At 41.8% G+C, this 19,169-nt stretch overlaps 1 protein-coding gene across 3 annotated transcripts; it reads left to right on the top strand.

Moving 5' to 3' along the window:
• Positions 1 to 3,612: 3,612 nt before the first annotated feature.
• pcsk7 (proprotein convertase subtilisin/kexin type 7) lies at positions 3,613 to 18,752 on the top strand. 3 transcript variants are annotated; one of them, XM_085245141.1, is made up of 18 exons: positions 3,613 to 3,912; positions 4,417 to 4,505; positions 4,636 to 4,943; positions 5,970 to 6,212; positions 7,193 to 7,327; positions 7,813 to 7,978; positions 8,086 to 8,176; positions 8,285 to 8,339; positions 8,503 to 8,641; positions 8,750 to 8,850; positions 12,128 to 12,295; positions 13,335 to 13,439; positions 13,533 to 13,635; positions 16,139 to 16,295; positions 16,451 to 16,545; positions 16,648 to 16,753; positions 16,863 to 16,980; positions 17,520 to 18,752. In XM_085245141.1, exons 3-18 carry the CDS (start codon positions 4,695 to 4,697, stop codon positions 17,775 to 17,777), a joined length of 2,289 nt encoding a protein of 762 aa, XP_085101267.1. In that variant the 5' UTR covers positions 3,613 to 3,912; positions 4,417 to 4,505; positions 4,636 to 4,694; the 3' UTR covers positions 17,778 to 18,752. The 3 variants fall into 3 exon arrangements, with proteins under 3 accessions (XP_085101267.1, XP_085101266.1, XP_085101268.1); XM_085245140.1 differs by lacking the exon at positions 4,417 to 4,505; XM_085245142.1 differs by lacking the exon at positions 4,417 to 4,505 and having other exon boundaries at positions 3,619 to 3,755.
• Positions 18,753 to 19,169: the final 417 nt, after the last annotated feature.

Raw genomic sequence — 19,169 nt, 5'->3', positions numbered from 1 at the left:
TTATATCTGGGACTCTCCACCATTTGACCTTAGAACTGAAGAAGCTTCTCGGATGAGAGGTGAAACGTCTTCAAGTAACTTAAAGAAGTCCAGACGCTTTTCTTTGCAAGCTCTTTTGGCCATGGTGAGTATATCCTTCTCTCATCCTCCCCCTCTTCTCACGAAGCTTCTCCTTCAACCTCAGTTCTCACCTCCTCAGCAAAGAGAAGCAGAGAAGACATCTGCACTGAAGAGGTAAGTGCAAAGAGGTGCAAGGTAAGTGATGACACGTTCTGTGGCCCTTTAAGGGGGACGCTGTGGAGCGTGTGAGCAGCTTCAAGTTCCTGGGAGTCCACATCTCCAAGGATCTCACCTGGACGACCAACTGCTCCAAGCTGGTCAAGAAGGCTCACCAGCGCTTCTTCTTCTTGAGGACTCTGAGGAAGAACCACCTGTCCTCAGGCATCCTGGTGAACTTCTATCGTTGCACCATCGAGAGCATCCTGACCAACTGTATAACAGTCTGGTACGGGAACTGCTCTGCCTCGGACCGGAAGGCGTTGCAGAGGGTCGTGAAAACTGCTCAGCGCATCGCCGGAGCACCACTTCCTGCAATAAAAGACATCTACAGGAAGCGGTGTCTGAAAAGGCCTGGGAAAATCATCAAAGACCCCAGTCACCCATCACATGGACTCCTCACCCTCCTGCCCTCTGGGAGGCGCCACAGGAGCCTCCGGACTAAGACCACAGCTGTCAGATTCCTGAACTCTGCCTCCTGACATCTGACCCACGTTAAACTCATGGACTGAACATACACACACCCACAATGGACAACTGTACCCTCAAACACAATAATAACATGGACTGAACCACCACTCACAACCACTAGCACTTTATATAGCCTCTGTAGAAACTATCTACACCCTCACTTATCTTAACTGCACTACTGTATAGCTCTGTGTAAATAATCATTCTGTACATTCGATAATCTTTAATCCTACAACTGTTTACAACTTGCATAGTTCCCATTTCTGTATAGCTGTATATCTCAGATTCTGTAAAGTTATTTATTTCATATTCTGTATAGTTTTTCATATTTATATCCTGTTCATAGCCTGTACATAGCTTGTACTCACTACAGCCTGTACATACTTATAGTTATAGAATATTCACAACATACTTCATACCGTGTACATTATAACATACCATAATAGACCCATTTCTGTAATATACTCACATATCTATATTATTACTAATATATATTGTAATATATCTATATCACTAAAGCACTTCTGGATGGATGCAAACTGCATTTCGTTGCCCTGTACCTGTGCATGTGCAATGACAATAAAGTTGAATTCTATTCTATTCTATTCTATTCTATTTGTATAATATTACAGTTTGTGATGCTTTATACATGTTTTTATTGCTTCATTTCAAACTAGGAGATATAAAATAAACCAGTTTTCATAATAGTTTCTGTCTCTTTAGTTGTTTTCTTAATAAGTTATTTGGAACATCATTGCAACCCGTCAGCTTTTTATTGAGGATTTAGAAAGTTGCTGGTGGCCCGAGTGTGTACAGTGGGGTGTTGTTTTTGTCACATGGTGAAAGTGACCTTGGGGGGAGCAAAAAGAACAACTGCACAATTTAGGGATTCACAGACTTTGGTAATCGTTAAAAAAAATGAAGAAAAATTGTTCTGTGTGAACAAGAAGCTCAAATATAAACCCTACTGACACAAATGATCTGCTATCTGTAAGCAGGAAAATGTTTTCATGAGCCTGGGTGAAGCTAATTTGTATGAGTTTAACCTCCTGGTCAAAAACTTTTAGAAGATTAATACGTTCACCTGCTGATTCTAACTTGGCCTGAATGTTTGAATGTTTGCAGTTTCAGGTCCTACTGATCAGTTTTAAGTACTGTAGAAAGTGAGCAGCAATTTAATCGAGTCCTGGGATGAAATGGGACAAAAGGGTAATGTGACAGCCACATTAGTTCCCTTCCCTCGTTTAACAACGTGTAAGCAGACTGCTTTAACCTGCAATTTACTGCATGTTGTTAGGCTGCATGATACAACCACAGTCTGCTAACCACCCCTGGTGAGCGAAGGCTTTGAGGTCTTGCTCGAGCTACTGATGAAGCTTTATCAAAGCTTGTTAAGTTTCCCAACCACATTTCATCTCGATGGTCCAAGGCTTACATCTTTAAGTTCACAAATATACTTCTGTAATTAATCAGTAACCAATTTATTACTTTAAGTTACAGTGTGAGGGGCATTGATGAACATAAATTAGATTTAACTGGATTATGTGTTTAGGTCAAGAGACACAGACCTTCATCTTCAAGAGGCTCTTCTTAAATGTCTGATTACGATGTCTGTGTTTGTCTGCAGCATCACTGTAGCAAAGAGAGTATAACACAAGGCCACAGTCGTGTGGTATTCTGTCCTGCTATTAAGTGAATAAAATACTGAAAAAACATCTAGACACTAAATACAGTCACTGGCCACTTCATTAGTTACACCTTGCCAGTACTGTTTTGGACCTTCTTTCACCTTCGGAAATGCCTTAATTCTTTGTGGCGCAGATTCAACAAAGACCTGGAAACATTCCTCACAGATTTAGTTTCATATTGACATGATAGCATCACACAGTTGCTTCAGATTTGTCGGCTGTGCATCCATGTTGCAAATCTCCTGATCCACCACATGACAAAGATAATCTGCTGGATTGACATCTGTTATAAGATGAGTATACTGTGGTCATAAAACGATGGGCATGGTCAGCAGCACAGCTCAGGGAGGTTGTACCTCTGGAGAGGCCCCTTCCTACACCTGAAGTTTTTACCAGTGAAAAGAACGGAGGTTTCCTCACAGTGTTTCCTAGTGTTTCATCAACAAAGGAGAATTTATTCCTTAGACTGTGCAAAATTTCTTTCATGGTTATCCTGCTGCAAGGGTGAGCTCTGAGATGGGCCCAAGCCATGCTTGCTCCTCAGCAGTCTTTATTTAACCTGATATGTCAAACCCAATTATTGTGGAAGACTGCTCCGACTCTGGTTATGCTCCGACTCTGGTTATGCTTTCTGTTTTTTTAAATGAGCAGAAATAATACTTGCAATAAATGTAGCCTTTATGCAGCTCTGGAGGCTTGGATCGCTGAATTGGAAACCGAAAAAAAAAATGGTTTGAAACCGAAAAATGGATTGAAACCGAAAAAAAATGGATTGAAACTGAAAAAACAGTTTCAATTAATTGTTTTTCACTATCATTTTTTTTCTGTTTCAATACAAGATTTTCAGTACATTTATTTCAGTTATAATATTTTTTTTTTAGGTTTCAATATTTTTTTCGGTTTCATTTCAAGGTGCCATCGTTCTGACCCCATACAAAGAGTGCTAAGAAGATTTCTTGCATTCAATAGAGCAGCAATTCTTTTATCTTGTACAAAAACAAAAACAGACATGCTGTTGAAATTGCACTTCTTTTTTATATTGAGGGAAAATTGTTAATGATTTCTTACGATAAATCTTCGATTATGATAAATGCTCCAAGTGTTTTGAATAACTTGCTGTTGTTGTTTTAACTGCAGTGCTTTACGCCGTGGCTCTGGGCCAATCAGGAAGCCCACACGACGTTTTGCGCAACGCGTGACGTAGCACCTAGATAGCGACTTTTCGAGCGTTGTACGGAAATGAGATGATTACCTTTGGTTCCCTGAATTTCACAAACGGCAGAGGACTAAACGGGGATTCGGTGGAAAACTAAGCTGAAGGTGTCTGACTACAGATCATTTTCAAACAGCTACTAATTCGTACTACTTTATCTAATAAAAGAATAGCGAGCTTACTCGTTAGCCGCCAGGACAACTAGCTCGCTTACTAAGCTATGATAACAACGAGGCTGGGAACGAAACCCGACTCCCTCTTCAGGTTGTTGACTTTTTTCCTCTTTCTTTTTCTGTTCTTACTACATTATAATTTTATCGAGTGTACGTGGCAGTGTTTTCACAGACACTGTAATTATACAACAAATCTCGGTCAAACGTACAGCTAGCTAGTAATCTGAATAAAAACAAAACAAAAAGAAGTAATCAAAACTAAGAAGTCACGAGAGCGTACTGTTGGGTGACAAGACAGCTAATGCGTATCAAAGAGAAAGAGCCACGATTTAAATAGCCGTAAATGCCTTTTTAAGGCTATCAATATCATAATTCAGATTTTCGATAGGACAGCCATCGGTAATGTCTTCGGCTGTATGTCTGATGTGGTTATAGATGTTACATACGCACATTTGCGCAGACTGGACGTTTTCCTGGTGATTGATTTGTCACGTTATTTGGTTCAGTGAAAAAACCTGAGGCATACATGTAGTACAACCTGTTGTTTGGCTAGAAGAAACCGCCCACAACAGGTATGATTGATGTTGTTTTGCAGGTGTTGGAATGCACTGTGTGTCTCACTGGTGCAAAGGCTTTGATTTAACCACAGGGTTTATCTAACACAGATGGCATCGAGTTAGTAAGGTGCTGTGAATTTGATACATTGCTTCTGAATACAGCATGCAGATGATAAACACCAAGGCGCACTGATTCACAGATTGTCCTCACTAATGACACCTTTTTCTCTCCCTGTCTGACTCTGTCTGATGTTCAGGTCGCTTTTCCAATGAGGAGAACTCGCCCTTTTGGCCCCGTGCATCACCCTTCCTCGCCATGGCAAAGCTCTATCTGCCTACTTTCCTCTTACTGATTTTTCTGTCCTCCTTCGTCCTCCTGCTGCTCATCCTTCTGACCCCTGTCACCCCCTCACTTCCTTTAGCGCCTGCCTCTGATCCCTCACTTTGGCCGTCACCCTCTTGCAGTCCAGGTCAGTCCTGGGCGGTTCGACTGCACATTGGTCTTAATCACAAGGAAGAAGATGGTGAACACGGTGCTGTGCACATGGATTTCATAGCCAACAAGGTAGAGTACTTCATTCATGCTTTTTCAGATTAGACTTAAGAGCTTGCTATTTGCTGTTGATATTGTAACCATAATAGGCCATTTCGTACACTTGCATTTGGACTTAACACATTCACATTCATTAGCTTTTCATTTCACCAAACCTTTCAGTTGTTTGTTTTTTGCTCCCTGTTCGTATTCTCTTTTTATCCCATGGTCTCTTATCTATGTAGTGATTTGACAGGGTTTGTTTTACAGGTTTGCTGTAAAAATGCTTTAGGACCAAACAGTTCTGTGAAGCATTCTCACTACGATACTTCCCACAGAACTGCATACTGTTAGATCTTTTACGTTTTCCTTTTCTTCTTTTTTTTCCATTCACACAACTGATTGCATTTCTGAGCAACATATCCAACAGCCAGCCAGCTGTTGGCATAACAACAACTAAGCTACAAACACAAGAATGAGTTGGAGGACGCTGTGATTTGGAACATGTGTTTACTGAGTGTCAGGAGTTTCATGATAATGCTGTAGTTGAAAATTAGAGATGTGATTTGGTTCACTTTTAAAATGCATAACATAACATTACAAGTGACTCATTACTTACATGTTAAGTACCGTATACAGAGAGCTGCTAATCTTACACCGAGGCTTCCTGCAGTTCCTGGTGCTGCTCCTGATTACCTCCAAAACCCCACTAACCAATCACACCTACCCACATTAAGAGCACATGCCAGCCTGTTGGAGTTATATTCCAGTAAATCATACCAATAGTGATTCACTTTCATGATCTTCTCATGGTATGTCAGTTAGCACCTGCCAACAGTTCCTTCAGTCTGGATACACACACACACACACACACACACACACACACACACACACACACACACACACAATTTGGACTTCCTCCAAATGTTATAAGATCTATAAAAAGGTTTCTCTGGACCAGCAGTGCCTTACATTAGTCTTACATGAAGGTGGCCACGTTTAGATGCATTGTCCTAGTTTAATTTTTTCAGTCGTCATCTTTGTTCTCTCTTGTCACAGGTAGCGGAGCAGGCTGGGCTGCACAACCATGGCCAGATAGGACACCTGGAAGGCCACTACTTGCTGTGCTCTACAAAGCCCGGTGCTGGGTCTGTAGGACGCATCAAGAGACAAACTCTCCGGCCTGAGGATGTTTTAGCAGGACACCCTCATGTTATGTGGTACTCTCAGGAGAGAGTGCTCAGCCGCTCAAAGAGATCGATGGCCTTCAATGACCCCAACTACCCCAAACAGTGGCACCTGGTGAGGATGCATATTAACGAGCGACCGTGGCTCAGGGGTTGGGAAGCGTATCTGTAACCGGAAGGTCGCCGGTTCGATCCCTGGCCTCTCTGTCCTGGTCGTTGTGTCCTTGGGCAAGACACTTTACCCTACTTGCCTACTGGTGTTGGCCAGAGGGGCCGATGGCGCGATATGGCAGCCTCGCTTCTGTCAGTCTGCCCCAGGGCAGCTGTGGCTACAACTTTAGCTTGCCTCCACCAGTGTGTGAATGTGAGAGTGAATGAATAGTGGAATTGTAAAGCGCTTTGGGTGCCTTGAAAAGCGCTATATAAATCCAATCCATTATTATCATCATTATTATTATTATATGACTGACTCTGTCTTTATGATGAAATGTGGCATTAACATTTTTAACTAATTCAGAGGCTGACAATCAATTCATATCTTAATTAAAAAGCACTTTTAGCTCTAAATTCTATTTTAACAACTCAATCAGAATGGAATTTAAGCCAGGCAATTTAAGTGTGAATCAATGTAACAATCTGTGTGCGACGTGACATTTGGTGTTATTTTTAACGGTTATGCCAAATGCTACGGAGCAATATCAGACAGCTTACCAAGGAGAGGGAAGGAAAGTAAATTGTTGCCTAAAGTGAGAATGAAGTGCAAAGTGAAAAGCTAAATACTGCCTCTCAGTTGATTGTAACCTTTGAGCTTGCGCCTCTTTTATAGTTTCCTGATTTATAAGCTTATTACTTTGTTTTTCACAGCTGTCCAATATGTGGGTACAAAAACACAAAACAGCCATAGTGGATTTCAAAGCTCTGATTGGCTTCACAGAAATGCTTGTTGTACAATAAGACCCATACTGCCAGATACACCACTTCACCTTTTCTCCTTCTGTTCTCTTGTTTTGATTTTTGTTCTCGTTTTGATTTACCTTGACATTTCTATTTCCACCTCTTCCTCTCATCCTTTTTTTACTCTGCCTGTTTTTGCAGCACAATGACGTCAGTAAGGGCATGGACATCAACGTGACAGGAGTGTGGGAGCGTAACATTACCGGCCAGGGAGTCACAGTGGTGGTTGTTGATGACGGGGTGGAGCACACCCACCAAGATATTCAGCCAAATTATGTAAGTCAAAACTGTCTAAGCAATTTTTTGATTTATTCCTATTGCTTAACAATGGGAACTGGCATGGATTTATTTGTTTCGTAGGGAATCCAGTGTTGAATCACTGTAATCGATACTTTTTTTTTAGTCAATTCTGCCAGTGGGCTTTTGTATTATAGTTTAGCAACTGCAGGCCAGACAAGAATCATCTTGCTGTGGAGGAACTACTGTGGCAGATTTAACTTTAAACAGCATGTTGTAGATCAGAGGAAAGTTATAAAGTAGAGAGAATGTCGCTGTCAGCAGAAGGGAAGCAGTTTTTTTGTTTTGTTTTGTTTTTTACAGTGTAGACAGACTTACAGTCCGCACTAGTAGAAAGGTGATCACACAGTGAAGAGAACATCAAAGTGAATTGGATAATAAGAAGTTCTAGTTGTAATAGTTTTCTTGATTGTCTTATTAACGATTCTAGTAATGTTTAAAAACTGATTTTATGTCCTCCTTAGAGTCCAGAAGGCAGCTACGACCTTAACTCAAATGACCCAGACCCCATGCCTCACCCTGACATTCACAGCGACAACCACCACGGTACTCGGTGCGCTGGGGAGATTGCAGCTGTTTCCAACAACAGCTTCTGCGCAGTGGGAGTGGCCTATGGCAGCAAAGTAGCAGGTACAGACCGGAAAATCTTGATTTTTTTTTTTTCCGTTGTTAAAATCTGAAGATGACAGAGTTAATACTGAATTTATCTCATTTGTGACTTGTTGCTTGCTTCTAAGGTATTAGAGTGCTCGATGGCCCGCTGACAGACAGCCTGGAGGCTATAGCCTTTAACAAACACTACCAAGTTAATGACATCTACAGCTGCAGGTCCGACTGTTTCCCCTGTGTAATTAAGCGGTGTTTTAATATGCTGTAATATCATATTAATGAAGGTTCTCATGTTCTTGCTGATGTTGCTCGTTGTGTGTTTTTTAGTTGGGGTCCAGATGATGATGGGCATACTGTGGATGGACCTCATCCTCTGGGCAAGGTGGGATCATCTATTCACAGAACTCTTTGTCCAGCAGAGGGCAGTAAAACACAACAGCTCAGCAGCTTGGACATGTAGAAGACCACTGCAGATTTTCACTTCATGTTTTTGTTATTTTTTTTGTTTTTATGCTAATGACTTGTTTGTTGTCCCTGTTCCACAGGCAGCTCTGCAGCACGGGGTGATTGCAGGCAGACGAGGATTCGGGAGCATCTTTATAGTTGCCAGCGGTAACGGTGGTCAGTACAACGACAACTGCAACTACGACGGGTACGCCAACTCAATCTACACCATTACAATCGGTAAGAACCGGACATTCTTAGGCGTGCCTGTGCCCGCCCTGTTTCTGCAGGTTTATTTGTGCAGTATGTGTGGCGCATGCAAGTAGTTTCTGTGTTTGTTTGATGCAGGAGCGGTCGACGAGAAAGGCAAGATGCCATTCTATGCTGAGGAGTGCGCATCCATGCTGGCCGTCACTTTCAGCAGTGGGAGGGGCTCTTTGAGGAGCATTGTAAGTCTCATCAAACAAAGACAACTAAAAGAATTAAGTGCATGAATAGCGAGTCAACTTAGTTTAGCTTCATTTAGCTGGGTTAATAGTGGCCATGACAGTGGTTTGACACCTTACATGTTCGGTGAAATTCAGACTAGAGGTGTGTGCGTTCTGAACTAGACAAACAGCTTTAAATCATGTGCATCATGTGTAAAGTAAGCAACTAGACAGAGATTGACTCAAAGGTGAGTCTTGGCATTCTTCCAAGTGGATGTTAGCACAGTTTGTAGATAACTACAGCATTGCGTGATGCTAAATGTAGCAGAAATTTAAAAGTTTAACTAATATTTGAACTGCAGTCTTTAAAGAAATTTGTGGAGGCAGGCTGTTCTGTATCTCCACTCAAGCTGAAATAACTTGTTACATGATTACAAGTATAATAAAAAGTTCCCAAAAATTGTTACTCTCTCCAAAGCCTTCTTTCCACTAGCACAGACTTGGCTTTGCTTGACTCTGTTTTTCCATTAGGTGGTAGTAGCAGGAGGCCAGGGTTCCAACTGTTTGCGTTGCATGCAAATGATGTTACGGGACTTCTGTGCTGCTGTGCGGCACCAATGACCACACCCACATTGAGGTGGTGCTAAATTTTAATCAAAAATCACCAAAACAGAGTAAAGTCGAGCCAAGGTGGCACTGGAAAGGAGACATAAAGTTGAGTTGTGTCTAGGTGAGCTGTCAACCTCTTGGCCAGCACACACGTGTGAGTGAACAGATGATCGCCAATATAGAAAATCTATATAAAATTTTCAAAAGGGTCTGTTTCTTGCTCTACATGTTTAAAAACTGTTGTGCTGCGTATATTTAACCTTACTGATTAAGCCTGCAGATACCAAACTCCAAGACATGACATGCAGACCAGTGTGTTTGAGTTCTCTACTGGAAAGGTCTAAAACTGTAGTGATGGGGACAGCTGTTTGAAAGAGCAGCTCCACATCAAGAGCAACAGGGAGTGTTTTCATCTGAAAACCATGACTAATGTTGACAGGGGTAAGAGCCCATTGAAGCCGCTGACTTGTATTTGCTGTTGTTTGTGCATCACCACGGTAACGCAGTTTGGAGCGGCGGATGTCATCGCCTGAGGGAGAAGAGCTTAGCCAGGAGTGGGCTGCTGACCACAGTATGGTCACAGGCCAAATGCTGTCCAGACGCTGCCTGTTAGTTAAATAGTCTCCAGAAACTTTTACCAAGAACAGCTGCTGTCACCAGCGCGCTGAGTTGGGATTTATTATTGAGTTTATAACATCTGGACAGTCATGAGAAAAAAAAGTAGTGATATCTTAGAAATTACTTCTAAGCTGTTGGCAGTTTTTGCATCTTGTACTAATGGAGGATTGAAGATATTTTAAGGGCTTCAACTCTCATAAAAATAATGTAAGTCCCAAATAATAGCTGTGACTAATTAAAACATGATGCTCAGTGTTGGAGATGAAGAAATTCAGTTGTTTGAAATAAATACACCATGACTATTTCTAAAAGACATGTGGGCCTTATAAAACCTCGTATATGAGTTAAAAAAGAGCCTCTAATGCTTTGAACAATGGTGACCACAGTTTGGCAGCATATTTTGTTTCTCATGTGTCCATCACATACTGACTTTTACATCAGTGTATCTGGTAGATAGCAGCAGTTGTACTGGCAGCATTTGATTGACTGAACGATTACACTTTGCTACCTTCACTAGGTGTCACCACAAATAGCAGTTATATCGTTGTAGAACAGCGCTTCATTATTCATTACTGGACAACTACAAGGGGCTGCAGTCTGCGTAGCCTTGCCAACAGCTCTAATACCTGTAGTGGATGTTGTAAATAAGGAGGTTGAAAGTTAGAACAAATGATTGGATGTGTAACTATTAGACTCAGGCAATGCATTACCCACTTAAATAGGTGGCTCAAGGATGGCTTCCTTCAAGGAATGATAGTAAGAGACTGGTTGATTATTTTCCTCAAGCACAACTTTCTAGGGGCAAACAGTTCTTTGTTAATGTTGGCTGTGTCATCTTTGATCAGTGGGACTAAACCCAAGATACTCATGAACAGTTTACTGGTTACTTTGTTTTCTGTTCACTGTTGTTATGTTGCACAGCTCGCTGAGCTTAGCACTCTGTTGGATTTGCGTGTTTAAGGTTTAGTTTGTTCTTGTTTTCATCAGCTGAGAAATATTAGTTGCTGTTCATGCTTTTATCTCATCTTTGGACTATTGTAATTTACTCTTCGTCTGCCTCAGTAAAACCTCCTTGGACCATCTATATCTTCCACAGATTGCTGCTGGTAGGCTTACCAGATCCCCCAACGTTGCTCATCTCACACAGCTGCTGATCTCAATGCACTCACTCCCTATTAAATTTAGAATTCAATGCAAAGTTCAACTTTAGCACCGAAATATATCAGTGAACCTTTGCAGCTATGTGTCACCAGTAGGACTCTCAGATGTTCTGATCAGGGTTTGTGTTCAGCCATAAAAATTCCTCATTTAAAAAGCTAACTGGGCCTTAGTATTTTATTTTGTCTTATCGTCTGTTTCGTTTTTAATTGTCTGTGTTTGATATGAACCACATTGTGATTTTCATCTTAAAAGGTGCTATATAAATGAAACGTTCTTAATAAATTACTTGTTGTGGATCAGGAGACACTGCACATTGGTGGCATATTAACACAGTGCAACAGCACAGAAGACCAAAATACATCATCTTCTTACTAGCTAAACAGAGAGTGTATTGAAAATCATACTGCAATACCACCCACATCCAATCATAATTGCCTTTTTAAAAACATTTTTGAGACCCAGTACATGTACAGCACTGCGCTGTATTTGATGTCCATGAGAAAACAGCAAAAGATCAACAGCTGGGAATAGCTGTTGATCTTTTGCTGTTTGCTCAAGGAGGTGTCTGGATTGTCTTTGTCTGTGTATACACATTTTAATGTATTCCTCCCTGTGGTTTTGTTCGTTTAACCTCATTTATTTTACTTTTTTTAATCTTAATGTGGCTCTTAAATTCTTCTCTGGGTGTTGCCAGTGTCAAATTGTACTCCAATAACTGCACATACAGAGGGCTGAACTCTGGTTACATTCGTTCAAATGGGTCAAGATGGCTTTTTAAAAGGGTTTGAGGGTTTGATAACAGTTTATATTCAGACTCCTGACAGTTTTTACTACCGTGACACTGTTTATACTGTGCACAGTTTCTCCAAACTATCCTTCCAACACTCAGCCCATCTGTGTGGTTCTTCAGGTGACTTCAGACTGGTCCATGCAGGGGGGCACAGGTTGTACCGAGGGCCACACCGGTACGTCTGCTGCAGCACCCCTGGCAGCAGGAATGGTGGCACTCATGCTGCAGGTCCGGCCCTGCCTCACCTGGAGGGATATCCAGCACATCATCACCTTCACTGCCACCAAGGTAAGCCTGATGAAATTCAGAAACTTGGTTATTACAGTACACACACACACACACACACACACTAACATTTGCATTATTTGGTGTAATGTAATTGTCGAGTATCTTTTTGAGTAAAGCCCTTGTGTGTTCTGTTGTTCAGCCAATCAGGTCACAATACCAGCTGTTCACAGAATGATTCAAAATGACATGTCAAAACCTGAAAGGTGAAAATGGGATGCAAAGTAAACTAAATGTAGGCTCTGACACAATTTAGCTCACAGTTCTAACAGTGTTTTGAAATCTTCCCTTAATCTTTTTTTCAGCAGTGTTTTGCTTCAGTGGCTAAAAATCAAGAGTTATTGGCTTATAAAAATTTGTGAGTCTTCATCGCTGACATATAGAGTGCAGTAAAAACAGACAAGCGGGAGAAAGTGGTGATTTCAGTAACATGCAGCTACGGCCCAGCCAACCAGGAATCAAAGAGAGAACTCGGCTGATTAGTCCCTGTGTTAAGTCTTGTGACTGACGAGCTCCACAAGTTATTTTTATTATTAAGGAATTGTGTGTAGATTGTCAGGATATGGTGACAATTTTTTTTATTTTAATTTTTTTCGTAGCCTTGGAAAGTCCTGCTAATTTTTCTGCACTTCCGATATCGTCAGCGTGTGATGTTGAATGCATTTTGATACATATGAAGCCTCATCTACCCCCATTATTGCTAGTTACTCTTCCAGTAATCATAAATAGTAAAGCAATGCTTCGAGTGTTATGAAGGCCAGATAAAGAATCAGCTTTTATATGGATGGGTAAGCCCTGTCCAAACTTACTGCTGCTATATTTACATAGTTACAGGCAGCAGCCAGTTTATATGAGACTCAGAGAGCCAGCCTTTGTCCAGGGGTAACAAAATTTGCCTAAGAGGAAAGCTGGCTCATTAACGTGCCAGATCTGATGTATCTCATTTCCCAATACTCCTGGAAGTGGTCTCTGTTGTTTATTTTGTCATTTCTGTTGCTCAATAAAAGCATAAACTCGATCTTGGCTGTGTTTGTTTTGACAGTGCGACAGTAGTGCCGACTGGAAGGTGAACGGAGCAGGATTTCATCACAGCCACCAGCACGGCTTCGGTCTGCTCAACGCGTGGAGGCTCGTCAATGCTGCCAAGGTTCACACATACGCACGTAGAGACACAGCCACTGCTCTCAATAAAGATGTCCACTCCAGGTTAGGCTGAAGATGTCTCTGGTTTCTGTTTCAGGTGTGGGAGTCAGTGCCATTCCTCTTGTCCTATCAGAGCTCTGTAATAAAGGAGGAAACCCCCATTGTGATCTATCCCGATGAGCTCGTCCTTACCTGGGAAGGTAACCCTGCCTCAGTGTCTACTCTTCTCTCTCAGCTCTGTACTGGACATTTACTTGTCAAGTTTACGCACTGCACTCATGTAGCTAACTCCCTCTGCCCCTCCCTCTCTGCCTGCCTGCTCCTCAGACAGGCTGCTTGTCCATATTTGGTAATGTTCTCTTTGTTTGTGAGTTCCCTTGGCGAAATTATTTTTCCAGATTTCTTTGCAGGTTTTTTTCCCCATTTTCTTCAATTTTTTTCTGATATAACTACTTTAACATTTCTCACTATTCATTTTGTTCCTTCATCACTTCTTACCGCTCTGAATCTCTCACATTCAGCTATCTGTGTATGTAATCTCTCCCTTGTACAGTTTTTTCGCATATGGTGACCTCATTCTAGCAGAAACATTTCCTTCTCCCTCATCTCCTCCTCTCCTCCCTCGATCTGTATCTTCCCTCTTTTATGGGCTTGTTGATTTCAGGAATACAGCCAGATGTGTGTGCGTCTGTGTGTGTGCGCACAAAGAGCTGCTGTTAAAGAGGTGCTGTACTCCACATTTTCTCCTTTAAGCGTCGTTTCAGTCAGTATTGGTTGGGGCTCTTTTTTTCTTCACCACTGACGCTGTTCAGACCTGCCCGTCACACTACTCGGGGTTTGTTGTGGTAGTTTCTATGTGTTTTGGCTGACTCACTAACACGCCCCCTTTAGCTTTTCAAAATTTCTTCTTCCCATGTGAACATTTTCTCCACTTGTAAGCGCACGCTGCAACTTGCTCTGACCTGTTCATGGCCAGTCACATCAGGTTTCATCAGCCCAGCTCAGGGCGAGTGGGTGACGTTAGTTTACAGACAACTTGAGTTTGACTTTTCTGAGGGAGAGAGGATGTGTGGGAGCTCGCAGTCTCACGTTCCTGTGAAGAATAGAGGTTTTAGGTTGCTGCGAGGTGAAGGAACGCCAGTGAGTTAGTTGTAAAAGAGAAACACGATGGTAAAAGCTCACAGCTGCTGCGTCATCACATTCTAACCCAGAGCAGTCATTTAGCAGAGTTGGTTTGTGTGGTATACTCAAACCTGTCATCTCAGACAAAAGTTGGGATTGAAAAAAAAAGTTTCAACAATCTTACATCATTTTTATAACTCTACACTGAATTTATTTAGTTTGGCCTAAAGCTCATGACCAGCCCAATGACAAAGATATAAAAAAAACCATCATCTGCTTATTTAGAAAAGCATGCAGTCTTTTATCCCAGGATACATCTTCATCTTCATGTGTCTTCCCTTCTTGAGCTATGAGCACAGGTCAGCAGCGTGCTGTCTGGAGTTTATTACGCACTCACCCCCGCACCCTGTTTATTGAATGCATATCAGGTTTCCTTAAAATTTCCAGTGAAAACCACTGCCAGACCAGTGCATTCATGGAAAATCTTCCAAAATCTGAAGTTGATTTGAACTCTGAGCTGTCAGAGCTTCTAGCATTTAAAACCTTTCTCCAAGCTTCTTCTTTGTCCTTTATTTCATTTCCCCTCTACAGTTGCTTTCTTTTCCTTCTTACTTTCCTCTTCTCCATGTGTCTCCTTGTCCTTGCTGCCCCTCCCTTTTTCTCTACATCTGTCCCATGCCTCTCCATCTTACCGTCCACACCTCTGTTTACACGTCTCCTCCTCTCTCCTTGGGCCCTCTGCGTCCTTCCCTGCCCCGAGGATGTGTTCAGCCCTACATGGTCAGATAGAGCCATGGCCCATTAGCACTCAGAGCCCAGGAAATACCAAGAAATTACCAGACACTCGCACTGGGAGGGCAAGAGGTGGTCAGGAAGACTCACTGATAACAGATTCACGTTTGAGGGAAGATTGAAATTATAGAGTGGTTTTTATTGATTTGCTCTGTTTTAAAGTCTCTCCAGATTAGGACTGATTTCATTCATTAGCTAAACTCTAATTGTTTTTAAAGGAAATGTTATTTGCTTTGTCATAACAGCAGCAAAGAAGTTTTACTGAAATAAAGTTTTGTAAATAATAGGATGAGTAGAAAATTGAATTCTTATCACCGCCGTATTGTGAAGCAGCACTTAAAATGACACTAGTGAGCCCTGAAATAGAAACTTAAACATGCATTCTGAATGATTTCAAGCATATTCACATCTTAACCAAGATGGCGCCGCGTATGGATGCCCTGGTGCTTCAGTGCGTTACTTTTGTCTTGTTTTTGTGCACTTCTTCTGTGTCTGGGCACTCCTCTGGATATTCTTACACCAGAGAAGAGCTCCTTAACTGCAGGACTACAACGCCTGTGGATTTATTTCCAATATTTGTCGCATCTGCGGCAGATTTCTTTTTTTCTACATAGCACTTTAATTCTTATTGTCTGCACTGAAGCACCGCAGCAATTTCCTAATGTTGTAAACCTCAACATCTGGCAATAAACCCATTCTGATTCTGATTCATTGTTTACCAGGTTAGAATAAAGGGTCAAACTGTCAAACATACAAACAGTGTGAGCCGCTCTGTCTCCTCTCCATCAGTCTCTGCTGCCGACCTGAGACAATCTGGAATGGAGACCCTGGAGCATGTGGCCGTGACCGTGACAGTCATCCATCCTTGCCGTGGCAACGTGGAGTTCGTGTTGATCTGCCCCAGCGGTATGACATCAGTCATCGGGGCTCGCCGTGCCATCGACAGGTAGTTTCTGTCTTTGAGCTTTGTAAAACAACACTTTACGGAAAATGGTAATTGTAAAACGTACTCACGTTTAAGGTTTCTAATGTATCTCAAGATTGCACTGAAAATTGTTTGTGCTGCAGTCTAATGTAGCTGTGTGTGTTTTGTGCTCATAGAGATAATGCAGGCTACCAGGACTGGACTTTCTCCACTGTGCGCTGCTGGGGAGAGAGAGCCCAGGGCCTCTACACCCTCAAGATCTCTGACCACAGTGAGTTTCTGCCCTGCTTACAGCTTGACTTGTTTGGGTTTTTAAATTTTTTTTATTTGTTTGACTCTTCATCATGACCTCCTCACTCCACTTTTTCTGTAGAAGATGAATCTTCTGTCCAGTGTGCCGCTGTGGGAGTGCTGAAGGAGAGGAAGTTGACTCTGTATGGTTCATCTATGTTGTTCAGCGAGGTCAAGGAAAGACAGAGGCAAGAACCGATACACAGTCGGCATAACACTTGCGCAGATGTTTGGAGTGAACATGTGATTTTTAGGAAGATGTTCTGTGAGTTTGATGGGCTGTGCATCGATTGACAGGCTGGTGGAGGAGGCAATGACTGGGAAGTATCTGCACAGCAACTTCTCTCTGCCCTGCCCTCCAGGCCTGGACCTGCCTCCAGAAATCACCAAGCCCTTCACATCCAACAACCTCAAGGTAAACAGCGCGGCGTTTACGTTGCACACTCAGACAAGCCGCGTCATGGTTACCATGCTGTTGCCCACTGTGTGCTTCAGTCTTTTGAGTTCTTTGCGGACTGTGTTCATTTTCTCCCTGGGGAGGTGATGTGTGTTTGTTGTTGTTTTTTAACATGTTTCTTGTACAACTTTCATGGTTTTAACCATCAATCAGGGAAGTGTTTATCATAAAGTCTCCAGTGATTAAATATATCCTCAGGCCTTCATCTTTCTTATTTAGTTAAGATGTGCGTAACTTAACTTAGCAGTAGGATGGTGGACATGTGAGAGGGTAACTAAAATCTGTGAGCCCCTGGACAAAAGGGTATAAAACAAATCGAGTATTGATTAATTAACCCTTCAGCTAACCTTTAGGTGTGTGTGCTCCTTCTCCTTTTCCATTCTTTATCAGCTCCCTTCCTTTGCACTTTACCAGCACATTCAGCCATCACTGATTGACTCTTCCTGTGGTGATTTACATTCCTTGTTTCTATAACCTGTGTCCTCCTCCTCTTCCAGTTCATGCTGTTGCTTGGCTGTTTTGCTCTCTTCTGGTCCCTCTACTACACATTGGAGGTTATGATGGCCCACGTAGACTTCAGGGTCCTTCTCTGCTTGCCCAGGAGACAGGGTGGTCACAGGAGGGGGCGACAAGGGAAAGGAGTGGAGGAGGCACTGATTGGGGATGAGGAGCAGGACTCAGGGGTGGAGTTGCAGGCTGTGCTGGACTCTGATGTCAAAGAGCCGCTTGCCAGTGGAGAATGGCTGGCAACATAGCACTGAGCCAGATTAAGGGCTAAAACCATCACACTGTTAGTCCTTATAGGACCTCTCAGGCTTACACCTTCATTTTGCCACTCACCAACTTAGCCTTCCACACTCAGCTTCCAGCAGTGGTGTTGGAGGGTCAAACCAGTGCACTCTTGTCCTTCTTTGCATTCCCCTTAAGAGTGGCCTTCAGTGTGTTTGTGCTGCACGCAAAGGTGTGTGGCTTGTGCACATCCCCTTAATAAAGGTGATCACATTTTTTTTTCTGCGATCTCTTTAGACATGAAAGAAAAATTTGGTACGAAGGTTAAAATTCCTGTAAAGTAAGTTAATGCACAGGTCTGGTATGACCATCAGATGGACTTAACAGGGTTCCTGGTTTAATTACATGTGTGAAAGTGTTCATTTGCTCATATGTTTAAAATGTAACCTCAAAAGAAGAGCTTGATAGGATACAATACACCTGTGGAAGGAAGAACTGAGATGTGCACTTAAAAAAAAAAACAGGTGTGAAAGTGTGTGTGTGTGGTGTAACCTGAGCGATTGTGTTTGTGATATGCAAGGTCTTCCATGGAAAAAGTGACCTATGGTAAAATGTGAGGCTTCAAGTGGGTACTGTATTTCAATAAAAAGATTGCTTTTTGAGGAAATTCCTTTATGCATTTATTTTTTTAAGCCTGGTGTTGTTTTCTGTGGCTTATCTACTACTGAGAATTTACAAATAAAAGAAAAATACAAACTTGAAATGGGATTTTTGCATTGTGGGATTTGCAAATCAATTTTTTAATAAAGTATAATATATAGACAATGTGCCTGCTGTACAGATGTACTATGCTGATGGTGTTTTTACAGTGCTTTTTTTTTTTAAAAGACTATTAAAGAAGTATAATTTTTTTAATGTAAACAGTGTTTGGAGTGATATTGAAAACCATTACTGTGCAAGTCACAGGCAAGTTCAGTGATAATAAACAATGCTTGATTAAGTTTTCTCTTTGACTGATTTTTGTACTTTTAAAATAGTTTTAAAACCAAGTTCACACAAGCACACACCTCCAGTAAGTCACCTGTATAAATTAATCTGGTATGGTAAATGTATGTGTTGAGTGGTTTTACACATTTTTTTTAATCGAATAAGTCATTTGAATTGAGTAACTGACTACATTTCAAGGTAATCTGAAACAATCCTGGGTATGGTTACAGAGGTTTTTAAAGTCTATTATGGTAACAGTTGCAACATTAACTTGCACTGAACACAAACAACAGCATGGATACAAAGTAAAGCAAAAACAAAGAAAAATTAACCAATGGGAATGTCAAATCTCAGAACTGCCAGAAGACGACTGTTTTCCCGTAAAATAAGACTTTCCCATTTTTGAATTCTTTTATGTCGACGCTTACACG

The sequence above is a fragment of the Mchenga conophoros genome, linkage group LG14 (assembly GCF_057382185.1).
Source record: "Mchenga conophoros isolate Kocher_MC1m ecotype Shallow Benthic linkage group LG14, M_conophoros_male_GT1.1, whole genome shotgun sequence".
NCBI lineage: Eukaryota > Metazoa > Chordata > Actinopteri > Cichliformes > Cichlidae > Mchenga > Mchenga conophoros.
Note: the sequence above shows the minus strand (reverse complement) of the source record. Positions and strands in the feature narration are given on the sequence as shown.

What these genes read in the sequence shown, in the direction of transcription:
- pcsk7 (XM_085245140.1), top strand. Translation starts at nt 4,695, where the DNA reads ATGGCAAAGCTCTATCTGCCTACTTTCCTCTTACTGATTTTTCTGTCC. An exon ending in AAGATATTCAGCCAAATTAT is followed by an intron (nt 7,328 to 7,812) that starts GTAAGTCAAAAC and finishes TGTCCTCCTTAG; the next exon opens with AGTCCAGAAGGCAGCTACGA. An exon ending in GGCTCGTCAATGCTGCCAAG is followed by an intron (nt 13,440 to 13,532) that starts GTTCACACATAC and finishes TTTCTGTTTCAG; the next exon opens with GTGTGGGAGTCAGTGCCATT.